The sequence below is a fragment of the Peromyscus maniculatus genome, chromosome 15 (assembly GCF_049852395.1).
Source record: "Peromyscus maniculatus bairdii isolate BWxNUB_F1_BW_parent chromosome 15, HU_Pman_BW_mat_3.1, whole genome shotgun sequence".
Taxonomy (NCBI): domain Eukaryota; kingdom Metazoa; phylum Chordata; class Mammalia; order Rodentia; family Cricetidae; genus Peromyscus; species Peromyscus maniculatus.
The window spans coordinates 30,007,017-30,024,774 of NC_134866.1; the positions used below are offsets into that span (position 1 = coordinate 30,007,017).

General features: G+C 39.4%; 1 protein-coding gene across 1 annotated transcript in view; it reads right to left on the reverse strand.

Annotated features, from left to right (window-relative positions):
- Window positions 1-17,758, reverse strand: part of LOC143268655 (UDP-glucuronosyltransferase 3A1-like) — a 45,040-nt gene that overhangs the window by 18,220 nt on the left and 9,062 nt on the right. The window contains exon 3 of the mRNA XM_076551790.1: window positions 7,456-7,570. Within this exon, the coding sequence (XP_076407905.1) occupies window positions 7,456-7,570 (115 nt within the window). The remainder of the gene's footprint in view (window positions 1-7,455; window positions 7,571-17,758) is intronic.

Genomic DNA, 17,758 nt, shown 5'->3' on the forward strand with positions numbered 1-17,758 from the left:
TTCCACATAATAGAAACAGAAGGAACATTACCAAACTCCTTCTATGAGGCTACAGTTACTCTGATTCCCAAGCCAAACAAAGATGCAACAATGAAAGAGAACTACAGACCAATTTCCCTCATGAACATAGATGCAAAAATACTCAATGAAATACTGGCAAACAGACTCCAACAACACATCAAAACAATTATCCACCATGATCAAGCAGGTTTCATCCCAGGCATGCAAGGATGGTTCAACATAAGAAAATCTGTCAATGTAATACACCATATAATCAATAAAAAACACCACATGATCATCTCACTAGATGCAGAAAAGGCATTTGACAAAATCCAACACCCCTTCATGATAAAGATCTTGGAGAGATCAGGAGTAGAGGGAACATACCTAAACAAAATAAAGGCAATTTACAGCAAGCCAACAGCCAACATCAAAGTAAATGGAGAGAAACTCAAAGCGGTTCCAATAAAATCAGGAACAAGACAAAGCTGTCCACTCTCCCCATATTTGTTCAATATAGTACTTGAAGTTCTAGCTATAGCAATAAGACAACATAAGGAGATCAAGGGGATACGACTTGGAAATGAAGAAGTCAAACTTTCCCTATTTGCAGATGACATGTTATTATATATGAGTGACCCCAAAAATTCAACCAAGGAACTCTTACAGCTGATAAACACCTTCAGTAATGTGGTGATTTACAAGATTAACTAAAAAAAATCCTTAGCCCTCCTACATTCAAATGACAAAAGAGCTGAGAAAGAAATCAGAGTAACATCACTCTTTACAATAGCCACTAATGATATAAAAAAAAACTTGGGGGTAACTCTAACTAAGCAAGCAAAGGACCTGTATCACAAGAACTTTAAGTCCCTGAAAAAAAATGAAGAAGATGTCAGAATATGCAAAGATCTCCCATGCTCATGGATAAGTAGAATTAACATAGTAAACATGGCAACTTTACCAAAAACAATCTACAGATTCAATGCAATCCCCATCAAAATCCCAACACAATTCTTCACAGACCTGGAAAGAACAATACTCAACTTTATATGGAAAAACAAAAAATCCAGGATAGCCAAAAGAATCCTGTACAATAAAGCAAACTCTGGAGGCATCATGATCCCTGACTTCAAGCTCTACTATAGAGCTACAGTAATAAAAACAGCTTGGTACTGGCATAAAACTGACATGTAGACCACTGGAACTGAATTGAGGACCCTGACATTAATCCGCATGTATAAACACCTAATTTTTGACAAAGAAGCCAAAACTGTACAATGGAAAAAAGAAAGCATCTTCAACAAATGGTGCTGGCATAACTAAATGTCAATATGTAGAAGACTGCAAATAGACTCATATCTGTCATTGTGCACAAAACTTAAGTCCAAATAGGTCAAAGATCTCAACATAAATCCAGTTACTCGGAACCTGAAAGAAGAGAAAGGCATCCAGGCAATGGGACTGGGTCCTGTACTCAGTGCATGAGTTGACTGTTTGAAACCTGGGGCTTATACAGGGACACTTGGCACAGCCTGGGAGGAGGGGACTGGACCTGCCTGAACTGAATCTACCAGGTTGAACTCAATCCTTAGGGGAGTCTTTGCCCTGGAAGAGATGGGAATGGGGGGTGGGCTGGGGGTAAGGTGCAAGGGGAGGGGGCTGGAGGGAGGAGAACAAGGCAATCTCTGGCTGATACATAAAATTAAATTAAATTATAAAATAAAAAAGAAGAGAAAGTAGGAAGTAGTCTTGAATGCATTGGCACCAGGGATTACTTCCTAAATATAGCACCTGTAGCATAGACCCTGAGAGCAACAATTAATAAATGGGACCTCTTGAAACTGAGAAGCTTTTGCAGAGCAAAAGACTCAGTCAATAATACAAAACAACAGCCTACAGAATGGGAAAATATCTTCACCAACCCCACATCTGACAGAGGGCTGATATCCAGAATATATAAAGAACCCAAAAATTGAGACATCAAAATACCTAACAGCCCAATTAAAAAATGGGCTCTAGAGCTAAACATAGTAATCTCAACAGAAGAAGATCAAATGGCTGAAAGACATTTAAGGAATTGCTCAACATCCTTAGTCATCAGGGAAATGCAAATCAAAACAACTCTGAGATACCACCTTACACGCATCAGAATGACTAAGATCAAAATCACTGAAGACAACTTATGTTGAAGAGGATGTGGAGCAAGGGGAACACTCCTACACTGTTGGTGAGAATACAAACTGGTACAGCCCCTTTGGAAATCAGTATGGCGCTTTCTCAAAAATTGGGAATCTCTTTCCTTGTTCACCCACTCTGTTCCTGATCCAGCTAGGACATCCCGCTCCCCTAAGCTTTCTTTCCCCAGACCCTTGCCCTCCATTACCCCCGACCCCATGTCCAGGTTGCTCATGTAGAGAGCCTTTTGCTTGTTTGTTTGTTTGTTTGTTTGTTTGTTTTTTGAGACAGGGTTTCTCTGTGTAGGTTTGGTGCCTGTCAAGGATCTCATTCTGTAGGCCAGGCTGGCCTAAAACTCACAGAAATCTACATGCCTCTGCCTCCCAAGTGCTGGGATAATGAAGACCCCATGGGAATAGGAAGAATCAGAGTGCTAGAGATGTCCCCAGAAATCCACAAAAATACCTCCACAATAGACTACTGGCAATGGTCAAGAGAAAGCCTGAGCTGACCTACTCTGTTGATCTGATGGCCGAACACCCCAATTGTCATGATAGAACCCTCATTCAGTGACTGATGGAAGTAGATGCAGAGATCCATGGCCAAGCCCCAGATGGAGCTTGAGGATTCCAATTGGCGAGAGAGAGGAGGGATTATATGAGCACGAGATATTGAGACCATGATTGGAAAAAGCACTGGGACAAATGGCCAGACTAGAGGAAACACATGAACTATGAATCAATAGCTGAGGAGCCCCCATGAAACTGGATCAGGTCCTCTGAATAAGTGAGACAGTTGATTAGCTTGAACTATTTAGGAGGACCTCAGGCAGTGGGACAGGATCTGTCCTTAGTGCATGAGCTGGCTTTCTGGAACCTAGGGCCTATGCTGAGACATTTTTCTCAGCCTTGGTATAGTATGGAGGGGACTGGACCTGCCTCAGCTGAATCTACCAGGCTGAGCTGAATCCCCAGGGGAGACCTTGCCTTGGAGGCGGTGGGAATGGGGGAGGATCAGGGGAGAAAAGTAGGGGGTGGGAGGAGGGAGGACAGGGCAATCCATGGCTGATATGTAAAACTAAAATAATTATTAAAAAAAAGAAAATTGGGAATCAATCACTCTCAAGATCCAGCTATACCACTCTTGGGCACATAACCGAGGAATACTCAATCATACCACAAGGACACATGCTCAGCTATGTTCATAGCAGCATTATTTGTAATAGCCAGAACCTGGAAACAAACTAGATGCCTTTCAACTGAAGAATGGATAAAGAAAATGTGGCACATATACTCAATAGAGTACTACTCAGCCGGGCAGTGGTGGTGCACGCCTTTAATCCCAGCACTCGGGAGGCAGAGGCAGGTGGATCTCTGTGAGTTCGAGGCCAGCCTGGTCTCCAAAGCGAGTTCCAGGAAAGGCGCAAAGCTACACAGAGAAACTCTGTCTCGAAAAAACCAAAAAAAAAAAATAGAGTACTACTCAGCAGAGAAAAGCAATGACATCATGTGGATTGCGGGCAAATGGTTGGAACTAAAATATATCATCCTGAGTGAGGAAACCCATACTCAGAAAGACAAACATGGTATGTACTCACTCATAAGTGGACACTAGATGTAAAGCAAACGATAATCAGACTACAACTCACAGCACCATGAAGGCTACCTAATAAAGAAGAGCCTAGGAAAGACACAGGGATCACCCAGCAACAGAATAAGGGATGAGATCAACATGAGCAAACTTGGGGTGAGGGGGTGGGTTAATGGAGGGCAAGGATTGGGGGAAAGAGATCTCTGGGAAGCATGATGTCCTAGCTGGATCTGGAACAAAGTAGGAGAACAAGGAAAGAAATACCATGATAAATGAAAACAAAATGGGAATAGGAAGAATCAGAGTGCTAGAGAGGTCGCCAGGAATCCAAAAAAGATGACTCCACTATAGACTACCACCAATGGTCATCGAGATGGTGTCTGAGCTGACCTACTCTGATGATTGGATGGCCAAACACCCTAACTGTCATGATAGAACCGTCATCCAGTTACTGATGGAAGCAGATGCAGAGATCCATGGGCAAGCCACAGGCAAAGCACCAGGACTCCAATCGATGAGAGAGAAGAGGGATTATATGAGCAAGATATATCGAGACCATGATTGGAAAAAGGACAGAGACAATTAGCCAATCTAGTGGAAACACATGAACCGAGAATCAATAGCTGAGGAACCTGCATGGAACCGGACTAGGCCCTCTGGATAAGTGAGACAGTTGTTTAGATTGAACTGTTTAGGAGGCCCCCAGGCAGTGAGACAGTGACCTGTCCTTACTGCATGAGCTGGGTTTTGGATACCTAGTGAGACACTTTGCTCAATCTTGGTGCAGGGAGGAGGGGACTGGACCTGCCTGAACTGAAGATACCAGGCTCTGCTGACTCCCCAGGGGAGAACTTGCCTTGGAAGAGGTGGGGAGGAGGGGTAGGTTGAGCGATGAAGGCTGGGAGTTGGGAGGAGGAAGAACAGGAGAATCTGTGGTGATATGTAAAATGGATAGAAAAATCTCTTAATAAAAAGAAAAGAAAAAATTTTAAATATTAAAAAAGGATGCTGTGGGATGTTAATGTATGTCCTGTGGGAGCCCTTCTTGGGTTCCTTGTGGCGTTACCCAGCAGGTTTGCATAGAGGATGATTAGGACCATGGGCCTGAGTGCAGGTGTCTGAAATGGTCTGCACTTGGCTGTACTGGGGGATGGTCTGTATGTCAAGTTGACCTGATTGGTCAATAAATAAAACCTGATTGGTCGTGGCTAGGCAGGAAGTATAGGCGGGACTAACAGAGAGGAGAAATAAAAGAACAGGAAGGCAGAAGGAGACGCTGCCAGCCACCACCAGGATAAGCAGCATGTGAAGATGCTAATAAGCCACGAGCCACGTGGCAAGGTATAGATTTGTAGAAATGCGTTACTTTAAGATATAAGAATAGTTAACAAGAAGCCTGCCACGGCCATACAGTTTGTAAGCAATATAAGTCTCTGTGTTTACTTGGTTGGGTCTGAGCGGCTGTGGGACTGGCGGGTGACAGAGATTTGTCCTGACTGTGGGCAAGGCAGGAAAACTCTAGCGACAAAAGGACATTAACTAAGAGACAAATCTATACTTGTCATCCATATAGAAGACAAAGGAGGTTCTGTAGTCAAAGACTAAAAGCCTCAGACTCATCTGTATGACCTAGCCATTGAAATATTTTAAACAAACATCTGACCATTAGCTGTTAAGTCAATGATAACCAAGATACAATTCATAGAACCACAGAGGTTCGGTGTAGAGTAAGGGGCCACATGAATGGGGAAACTCATTAAGAAAGGAAAATAGACTAGATAGTTATTGGATAGAAGAGAGGGTCTGGGATGGGTGTATCAAGTGGGATGGGAGGAGAGTGATGAGGGAGGGAATACAGGGAGACACAGATAAAATAAATGGACATTTTAGGGGTAGAATGGAAACCTATCATAATAGACACTTGCTAAATGTATACATATATGAAGGTGATCTCAATACAATTGCCAAATGATGAACAAGACAGAGTCCCAACTCGCCATCTCCTGCCACCAAACGAACTTCCAGTACCATAATTGAGTCAGCCTAATTGAGATTTGGACAAAGGGGTCCCACAGAAGTCCCCGCAAAACAACAGGCAGTTGCCAAAACTATAGGTTACTCTCCACAAACTGACAGCAAGACTCTATTGCTGAAGACAACACATACACAGACCATTGAACATGGAGAAAGTGAGCTGTTGCCTAGATAGAGCTGAGGTTCTAGCATCTTTGGTATAGAAACATAATCTGCACAGTACCAAAATAGAAACATAAACACCAAGCCAGTCACAAAACCAGTGATCTACAATGGTGTCCTGCCTGCAAGATGTTCTAGGCCAATGGAGGCACAAAGCTTGTAGGAGTAACCAACCACTAACTGATCTGACTTTAAATCCACTCCATGAGATGAAACATACCAAACACTGCATGGGTGATCAAGAACCTGAGACTAAATAGCCCAGGGACCTAGGGTAAAACCAAATAATATTGGTCTATAAAAACAAGACAAGAAATGTAGCAATGAAATGACTTCTAAAGGCATTTTGCAATACTGGTAGATAAGGGCCTTGTTCAGACATAATCAGAGAAGCTTCCTGCTATAACAGATGGGAACAAATATAGAGACCCATAGCCAGATATTATACAGAGTATGAGAGATCTTGGAACACTCAACTCTAACTGGGATGTCTCCATCAATTCTCTCCCTTTGGTGGTTAGGGAACCCAGAGAAATAGGAGGCAGTGAAAGAACCAGAGGGTATGGGCCACCTCAAGAAAATAAGGACCTCTAAATCAATATGAGGAAAATTTAGTGATTTTTATAGGATTTATGAGTATGTACAAGAGTAGGTCTCTGATTCTTGTGCCTTCTCTTGCACTCTTTTCCTTTTCTTTGTTTTTTCTTGTCCAAATAGGGTTTGATATTTTTGCTTTGTCTGTTTGTTTTTTGTTTTTTGAGACAGGGTTTCTCTGTGTACTTTTGTGCCTTTCCTGGAACTCATTTGGTAGCCCATGCTGGCCTCGAACTCACAGAGATCTGCCTGGCTCTGCCTCCCAAGTGCTGGGATTAAAGGCGTGTGCCACCACTGCCTGGCTAGATATTTTTGCTTTTATGTTATTATATTTTATTATTATCCCTCAGAATATTGTTAGGTTTCTGATAGTGACACAGGGACAGAAATTGAGTGGATCTGGGTGGGAGGATGGTGGGGAGAAATTGGGAGGATAGAAGGAGGGGAAACTGGTATCAGGATATATCTTATGAGGAAAAGAACTGCTTTCAATAAAAAGGAAGAAGGAAAGCTTTTAAATGAGTTTAACAGGAAAAGGACCAAAGCATGGTCCAGCCATGTCAAGTGACTTCCTCCATTAAGGAACTTATGTAAGAAGGTGACAAGGTAGATGGAAGAAGGTGGCTCCTCCTTCCCTGAATAGAGAAGTTGACTTCATTGAGACTACATGCACAGATGACAGGTAAAAAACAAGGCCTAGACGGCTCATCTTCCACTTTCTATGGATTATCCTATGATTTATCAAGTTGTCAGTCATCCCCCATGCACCACCAAACAAAAACCATCCTCACATCTACCAATTCACCCAGTCATCATTTCTCTTAAATTCACTCAAAGTATCATGTGAGCATAATATTTGATTAGCAATATTTGGTTCCAAGAATTGAAACAAGTTACCTGTAATGAACTAATTCTTCTACAAGGAGTTGTCTTCTATTATCAATTTCTTTTTGCTTATCTTCAGATAGATGCCAGTTGATAACCTGGTATGATGTTTTCTCCACTTTAAATTCTAAGAAAACATCAATTGAGTAAAATTTAAATTTATCATAATATACCACACATTATTATGGGGATAAATATAATTAATTTAATTTTATATCAGTGCAGAAATTTGGTTTTTCTTCTTCAGTGATTTTGTTCTTTTGATCCATTCAATTCTGTAATCCAGCAATATTTATTTGTAGTATAAATCTTAACTGATCAGACTAAAAACCTGGAGCCAGATACTGGGGTAAATGCTGAATGATCAGAGAGACAAGGAGCAAGCCACAGCCACCTCTTACCTTGCCAGCTCCTCAGCCTGAAAGGGCCAAGCTCCTGTCTTCTCCTCCCTTATATTCCTCTCTCCACCCAGCCATATCACTTCCTGTCTCCACCTCCCTAGTACTGGGATTAAAGGCATGTGAATCCCAAGTACTAGGATCAAAGGCATGAGATCCCAAGTGCTGGGATTAATGGTGTGTGCCACCACCGGCTGGCTTCTGTGGTTAACTAGTGGCTAGCTCCACACACTGATCTCCAGCAAACTTTATTTGTTAGAGCACAAAAAATTATCACCACATTTATTGAGACTTTACAATAATACAAGAACATTTATATAGTCTACAGTAATGTAAAATTCTAGCAACAACTTTCATTTAAAGACACAGCTATCATTTTTCATTTTACATGTGAGAAAGTATAAAGGAAAACAGTCTAAATTATTCATTACTTTGTCACTATAGTGGGTTAGAGTTTATAGTTAACTATAAGTCAGTTTGACTGCAGAGTCCCTGAATTTCATACAAAAATTAAAATGAAATATGCAAAGTGTTGATTTGCTTGCTTGCCTTTTTGTTGCTGTTCATTTCATGTTTGGAGTTTGGTTATTTGTTTCTTTGATTTGCGGCTGGGTCATGTTTTGGGGCCCCATTGGCTTTCAACTCACAAACCTGTTTCTTGAGGCAGCCAAGCGCTTGGAGAATAAACAGGTGCCAGAACAGAGTGTTGTTTCCATGTTTGTTTGAGGTTTGTTTGAAAATTCAAGGGTTCTAGCTTTTGGCAAAATGCTTGTTCAAAAAAAAGAAAGGAAGGGAGGGAGGGAGGGAGGGAGGGAGAGGAGAAAAGAAAAAGAAAGAAGGAAAGAAAGAAAGAAAGAAAGAAAGAAAGAAAGAAAGAAAGAAAGAAAGAAAGAAAGAAAGAAAGAAAGAAAGAAAGAAAGAAAAAGGCCACCATTCCTTAACTGGCCACTCTGGCACTTGTCCTTATTACTCATGTATTAATTAAAAGTCTGATTGCAGTATTGAAGTTTAACTCCTGACAATTTCAATCTATATTTCTCATTTACAGGAAAAATCTCAATGCATCCATTCTTGATGTTGGTAAGAATTTCAAATCAAGGCAAGTAAGCCAACAACAGTATCCTCACATGAGACTCCCTGTAGTTTCTATTAGTATTTGAAGACAGAATATAGGATTGGGATTTCCTTTGCATTGTTGATGAATCACGTGTCTCAACCCAATCTCATATTAGAATCTCAGACTCAGTCATGATTGTAGATTGCAGCATTCACTATGAATGTGTGTCCTCTGTGGAAGGACTCTCACCTTTGTGTCTGCAAGGGAGTAGTGCTCATAGTAAATAGTTAGGATCACTACTCTGTATGACATAATATCCAATTAATAGATCCAACTGAATATTGATGCCCACTCAACACAGATAACAGTGACAAAGGATCCTGGAAAATGCCCTTTATATCCCTACTGATTCCATATCTACAGATAAAAAAATGCTATTAATGATGTTGCATGGAAAAGCACCCACAGAATCATTACAACACAATCATAGGTTCACTTCGAGCTTGATTTTAGCCTTAGACCTCTCAAAATTGTCATTCTCTTTGACAATTCTGGTTAGGTCTCTCTGGAGGAAGCTATAAATATGAGAAGCTTAGAATGACACCCATCATCACTGAGGGAAGTCAAGGAACAATCAAAAGAAGGAATTGGGTGTGCGTCAAGGGTTATAGATGAACATACACAATAATTTTAGAGAAAATTACAAAAGAATTTCCTTACATTTCATATCTCTAAATTAGCAATAATATCAGAGGAATTGCACCAGTAGAAACATTATTAATGGCATTAAGGCATATCAGAACAAAGTTTACAAAGACCCTTGGATACTTTGCTCAGGTGACTCTTCTTAACCCCTAGAGTTTAAATTGTCTGATGCTCTGAATAAAGCTGGCTATTGCATGAGACTAGTCTACCTAATTATGGACTTCATTATACCAGACCCTACATCCTCTAGAGTGGTAACCACATCAGCAGTGAGTACGTATTGACATGCTTAAGCAAAGTACATGAATATTTATTCTACAAAAGTGTTCTTATGATATGGACTATACCGTGCCCTTATTATTATGATGCCAGCAGTTGCAACAATATTGTTTCAGGAATTGTTTCTTTATAAATCTAAAAATACTGCAAACTTTATTTTTAAATGGAGATAGGGTGTGGTGATATTTTATTTGTATGATAATAAAATTTGCCTGGAGATCAGAGGTCATAGCCAGCCATAAACAGAACTCAGGTGGTGGTAGCACATGCCCTTAATCTGAACACACAGAGACTCTGCCTGCCATCCTGTAGGCTTCAGCTACCCTATGATGGGTTCATGGCATGTGGACTTGATCTGTAGCATGGCTGCGGATTCCGGCCATAGTACACAGAGGTGTCTCCAAGCCATAAAATGCGGTGCTTTGTAGATTTGGACTTTGCTAGTACATACAAAAAATAACACATGAAAGATTTCTTCACTACACACTGCTTCTGATAGGTCATGGTACATTTGGCTTCCAGACCTAGAGATGGCAGTAGATGTACCACCATACCACCACCCTGTTGGAAAACTGAGGTGGGCAGAGCCAGCAGCCAAAGCTTCCATTTCAGTTCTAGTAATGATGCAATTTAAAGCAATAGATTCACAATAAGACAGATTCAGATGGAACAAGACTTTAAATGGTGTATAGTGTGTGTAAAAATGTACATGTCGGCTTGGAAGAGAGAAGAAAATGAATATAGACAGTTATATAAAGAAATAGTTTTTTTTAAAAAATAAAGTCTTTAAAGAGATGGTAAAGGTACTACAAAAATAAGCCATGTAAAGATGGATATTACACAGAGAATCGGATTATGTTGTATTTGATATTTTAAACTGCAGGAAGACATTGATGGTAAAGACTGCTAAATTAAGCCAATATACATATTTTAAAGGTAACTTGACTTCCAAATTTGGATCTAAGGATATGTTGCTTTGGAAAGGAGGGTCTGCTTTTGTTTCCACAGGAAGCAAGAGGCTATGGATTTGTTCTAGATTAAGATACATCAGATTTGACAAGCCAAGGCCCCCTGAAAGGTCTCTAATGACACCATGGCCAAGATGATCCAACATCCAAAAACAGCTTCAAGGCTACTGGCGCAGAAATACAGTGTCACAGACCACTCCAGTCAGGAGTTGACCATAATTCTTAATTTTCTCAGGATCCCCATAAGAATATAGCGCCCTTTATCAGCATGAAGTAGCCTAGAAAACTTTGCCCACATTCCCCCAAAAAAAATGGATTGTGGATATTTGGCTTTGTTTAAGTTATTGGTTACAAATTGTTATTGCTCATACTCAATATCTTTCTAAGGAAAAAAGGGAGATATGATATAAATATGATAGCATGAAAGGACAGATTATTGAATCTACTTTTAAAGAGCAGCTTGTTAAAAAATGTTTTACGGCCGGGCGGTGGTGGCGCACGCCTTTAATCCCAGCACTCGGGAGGCAGAGGCAGGCGGATCTCTGTGAGTTCGAGGCCAGCCTGGTCTACCAAGTGAGTTCCAGGAAAGGCGCAAAGCTACACAGAGAAACCCTGTCTCGAAAAAAAAAAAAAAAAATGTTTTACATTGCTATGGATTTTAGTTTATTGATACAAATTTAGAGTTAATTTTGTTATACTGTATGTATATTTCTACTCTCATTTAAAGTATTATGTTTATATATACTATAACTCATTTAAATTGTAATGGATAATTAAGAAATACAGAGTAATAATTAGTCTTCTATGATAGTCAAACTTATAGTTATGTTAACTTTTCTAGGTATACATATATATAATTCAGTTAGGTAGGCAATCTTCAAAACTTCAAAGACCTATAGAATATGGCATTTAAAATGTTTTAAAAACTTAGACTACTTCTGCTCCTGGAAGCACCTATTTACTTCAAAGAGAAAAATGGGCATTGAATATAGTCCATATGGAGTTTATCTTCCTGGCAAAAATAGCCATTTGGGCAAGAAGCTGTTCTTGCCTAGACTGCTTGACAAAATGTTGTATCGACTGGACATGCAGGACCCATAGAAAGGTGACCGCTGATCTTTGCAAGGCAAGATGGTCCTTCAGGTTCCTGCTTCACAGAAGAAACTGCTAGACCTTCTACAAGACTCATGAAAAAATGACTGAGAGACTAGGCCTATATTCCTAAGATGGATGCCCAAATGTTACATAGGAACTTTGGATGACTGTCCAGGCAGCCAGCTGTCTCTGTCATTCTAGATTTTTTGGAAGTTGCTTACAGTGCTCTTCCTGTTTTCTTAGGTAATATTATATCCTTCTGAAATCATTGATGTAGTTGAAGACTAGATAGTTACAATTATGGTTTTCCTTGGTTATAATAAAAGATAAATTAGATATAATATTTAGACTCATAAATATAGAATAGATAAAATATTTTCTTTAATTTTACAAAATACAAATAGACTAGCTATTGTAACTGTAATTCTTGCTTGATATATGTAATTATACTCGGTTAAAGTTAAAACCTTCCTTTTGTTTAGAAAGAAAAAGGGAAGTGATAGGGGACTGTCTTTTGTATGCTGTGAAAACATGTTGCTCTGATTGGTTGATAAATAAAGATGTTTGTCCAATGGTGACGCAGAATAGGGTTAGGTGGGACATTCTAACTAGAGAGGAAGAAAGAGAAAGGCAAAACAGAGGAGAGTCTACCAGCTGCCACCATGAGAAACAAGATGTAAAGATACCAGTAATAAACAAGCCATGTGGCAAAGTATAAATTTATAGAAATGGGTTAATTTAAGATTTTAAGATCTAGCTAGTGAAAAGACTGAGCTATGGCCATGCAGTTATAAATAATATTAAGCCTCTGTGTGTTCATTTGGGTCTGAGCAGCTACAGGACTGTGAGGATTTGGGAGCCGGGTAGACACAGGAAAACTTTCAGCTATAATAGGGTGGACAAAACATCTTTGGTTTAAAAAGATATTTTCTGATAGATTCTAGTCATTGAAGACTCAGTTTCCTTCCATTTTTGGTAGCATTGTTAAATATTCTGAGTTATAGGGAATCCATAGCACTACTTTTTTGTCAAACTGACTAAGCTAAGTGCTAAGAACTTTAGTATTCATTAGTTGCACAACCAAGCCCATCATGAGATGTTTTGGGAAATTACCTTATACTTAAGACTGTGAATACTTAGTCTCACTGAGGAGGGATCAATCTTTATTTTTCTCTAGCTTTATATTTAGTGACTTTGTAAAAGCATAGAAGGTGCTTATTTGTAGTGAAATCTTTTCTGTGTTAATGCACTCTCTTACCATGCTCGCCCCCATCTTGAAGAAACTGATTCAACAGAATAATAGATGGCAATTGAACACATGTGTACAGATTCAGAAAGGTAGAACTAGATTGAGAGTCTAGGACAATGTACTTCATGTTACTATATGTATTCTTAACTTTATCTGTAGATGATCATGTTTCCCATATAGTCAGGATTCAAATATCTATGAATAAATGACTAGAAATGGGAGAAAAAGATTCACTGCCTGTTTTAGGGATATGCTAGCAATGTGTCCTTTCTAATCTTCAAATGTTTGTAGAGACTGTAAAGAGGAAATGGCTGGGGAGGGGAATCCTGAAAAATAGTACTGACAGTAGGACATCTGAAAAGCGAAGTAGAGAAAATTGTGAGAATAGCAAAATTTCAATGGTAAAGAGGGCAGAAATTTGGGGGAAATGTGGAGAAGGACTACACAAAACTAAAGATTATACAGAAACCATATGGAAATCTGCTAGTCTAAAAGCTAATTTTGAAAGAAAAACATAAAACCTCAAAGGGCCAGTAGACAGTTTATCAGGTTAAGGCACTCACTGCCAAGCCTGATGGGCTTAGTTTGATTCCTAAGACTCAGACACTGGAAAGAGAGTTTCAACTCCGGTAGGTTTTCCCATGATCTTCACATGTGTCCACACATGAGCATGCATACACACAATAAGTACACAAATTTAATGTCAAGAACACTCATACAACAACTTTTTACTTTTTTAAATAGAGATGTTATGCTTATTTAGATAATGCTGATCTCAGAAGCCACGGTGATCAAACAAAAATTCCAGTGTCAGATATGGGACAGGTTCCTATGATTTGTTGGTCAGGAAGCCCATAAGCCCTCAAGATACCATATGCCATTGCAATTGATCTTAATGGCCCAACTAGAACAGAAGACGGTATTTCTAGAGTCACCACAGAGTGTGGTTATCAGGCAGAAGAAAATCAAGCAGGAATTGATTGAAATCTCCACTACTTTGGCTAGCTTTCATATTGGCACACAGTGCTACACTGGCCTAGGTGGAAAAATCAGGGCTTTTATCTAGCAATTGAACTTCCATGTTACAACACTAATACACAGGGAAAATGCGCCCAGTGGTGTAATAGTGGTGGAGCTGTTAGAGAGGTAATCACCCTCCTTGTGACTGAATTTCAAGCCTGTTGTACAGAGGAGAAAAAAAGACCTGTCACTGTAAACCTCATCAAAAGCCCATTACAAAGGAGGTCTTATAGCCTACAGAGGAAACTATTTCTATTGTTTCACTAAATGTTCAAGATTTCAAATGACCTTCCAGATATGTATGATTATACCCATGTATTATAAGCGTTGCTCCCAGCATTCATCTAAGAGCTTGTTTTTACAGCAATTACAATAAATACAGTAAATGCAAAGACTCATGTCTGTTTGATGTACTGAGAGTAAATGACTATTGAGTACTTGGTCCTCAAAAGGGCATCTATATCCCTCCCTCTGGGACTCAAGGAACACAGCAGAATAAGGGAAAAAAGAAGATAAGAGCTGGATGGTGGGGAGAAGGGTCATAAAACACTCTCCTTCTGAACATGCCATGCCTGTTGCATTCATGATCTCACAGGAGCTTGGTCTGCCTACACTGGATCTTACTTTCAATCAGGATGAGGAATGACCCATGCAACTCTGCCCTTCATGGGGGAAAACTGCTGACTGTCCATGGATACTGGGGGAGGGAAGGACATTGCCATCAGTGGTTGGGCCACGAGTGAGTCACCCAACTCCAGAAGATAGCTCCACACCCATGCTCACTCAATGATTGCCCTGGTTAAATACAGTGGTTCTGGATAATAATAAATTCAGTGGTTCTGGTTAAATATTAAATACAGTGGGATTCTCTCATTTTCTCTCACTCTCTCTCTCTTCCTCTCTCTCTCTCTCACTCACTCTCTCTCTCTCACACACACTACATTCTTTCTCATACACCACACACACACACACACACACACACACACACACACACACACACACACACACACACCAAGACAAGAATATGGGAGGAAAATTTGCAAGTGGAAGGGAAGTAAATAGGGAACTAGATAAAAAGATAGAAAACATGGAGGAGTAAGTATTTATCAGAATATACATTACATATGTGCATGAAATTATATAAAAAAAAAACTTTCAGGCACTGAACTCCCAGCTACCAATGTAGAAAAAATAATTTGTATATAGAAATGTGTTTGTGTGTGTCTGTGTGTGTGCATGTGTATATAAAAATATTCACAACAGGTTAATTTTAACCACACAAAGCTATAAGTAGCCTGTTCTCTATCAATAGTAACTAAATAAGTTAACTATGGCAATGCACACAATAGAATATGACTAAAAACCACAAAGAATTATTTGCAGACACTATGAATGAACCTTTATATAACAACTTTGTTTAAAACACTACAATAAAAGTATATATAACTTATAATCCAATTTATATAAAACAAGGAAGACAAAAACTAACATAGTAATATTAGTTGTTGACCACCAGTAGCTATTGAGAAGTAATATGGCCAACAGCAAAGATTATGAAGAGCCATGGAGGAGAAATCTTCTGTGATGATAAATGTACATGTGTTCAGATATTTAAGTATAGGTAGGTATAGATATAAATATACGTGTAAATATATAGTAATTATGATGACTTTGTCAATTGTAACCCAATAAAATACTTTCCAAAGTGAAATGTGACCAAAAAGAAATAATAGGTGTTCTTTGTATTTTAAGTGATTAAAAACTAAACTAGAAACACTATGTGGGGAAAATGTTATTCATTTGTTCATTAGAAAGTACGGGACACTCAGTACTAATAGGACTTAGTTTTCAAAACTCAACTCATGGAAAAATATTCAAATTAGGTCAGGCCTTCTTCCTGAGTGAGAGGACTGGATTCAGATTTTAGGAAGGACCTGACATCTGGCTGGAATTTACAGAACAGAACAGCAAGGATAGAGTTATGCATGAGAGAACAGAGTGCTATGTTAGAGGGAAGAAGTCCTTCATTGGAGATTTTCAAGAAACAGGTCAATCCTAATATTCCAATCCCTCCTCAGTTCAGCAATGATTAAGAAATAGTCAATGGAACGATATACAGAAGGCACAGATGGTCCCTTGTAGCTAGGGTTTTCTCCAGTCCTGCCTGGCCCATGGCTAGGACAAATCTCTCTCACCTGCCAGTCCCACAGCTGCTCAAACCCAACCAAGAAAACACAAAGAGACTTATATTACTTATAAACTGTATGGCCATGGCAGGCTTCTTGCTAACTATTCTTTTATCTTAAATAAACACATTTCTAATAATCTATAAGTTGCCACATGGCTGGTGGCTTACCAGTATCTTAACATCTTCTCATGGAGGTGGCTGGCAGTGTCTCTCTGCCTCAGCCTTCCTGTTCCCAGAATTCTCCTCTCTCCTTGTTCCACCTATACTTCCTGCCTGGCTGCTGGCCAATCAGCATTTTATTTATACAGAATAATATCCACAGCAATCCCTCTCTATGTCAATGTCCTTGATTCAACTCTTAATTTACAGAAGAGTTTCAACTGGCTTGGAACAATTAAGAGTGCTATTCTGACTATGAGAATCCTCTCTCTCTCTCTCTCTCTCTCTCTCTCTCTCTCTCTCTCTCTCTCTCTCTCTCTCTCTGTGTGTGTGTGTGTGTGTGTGTGTGTGTGTGTGTGTGTGTGTGTGTGTGTGTGTCTGCCTCTCTGTCGCTGCCTGTGTATATGAGAGAGAGAGAGATTCTCTGTGTGTGTGTCTGTCTGTCTGTCTGTCTGTCAGGTTGAGAATTCTGATATTTAATGATAATGGTATGTTTTAAGATGTAGAACCAAAAGTATTAAATCAACTTCACCTTACATAGTGAATGAAAGTTTCATACATTGTGTTCCTATGGACTAAAGTCAATAAACAGATAGAGAACAAAATGCCTGTGTTCTAATCTGAAACTAAATTCTAAGTTAGGGATATCATCATATCTGCTCTATCTGCTTTTTTAACTAACTACCATGACAAAGAAGAACCAGCCTACTAGAAGGGATGAAGGTTGTCTGGTCAGGCAGGACATATATACAAACAAGTCCTGGCTTGAATATTTGTAGCAAATCACCGATGATCTCTGCTGTTATTGGACTGGTGCCCCAAAACAAAAACAACATTTAGCTTGATATATGCTCCTTTTGAAAGTTGGGGCACACAGGTATTTATATGTGGCTCAGTTGTTATAGTGCCTGGCTAGTGTATTTGTACTCAAGAACCATACAAAAATTTATGGCATACATCTATTATCCCAGAACTCAGAAAGTAAAGGAAGTTTGACCACAAAATCAAGGTTATCATTTAATACAAAGCAGTTGTGAAGCCAGCCTGGTATACATGGAAACCTTTCACTAGATGATAGATAGACAGATAGGTAAGTAGGCAGTTAGGTAGATATCTAGATACATAGATAGATACATAGACAGACAGATACGTACATACATACATATGCTGTGGGATGTCTTTCTGTACACTGTGAAT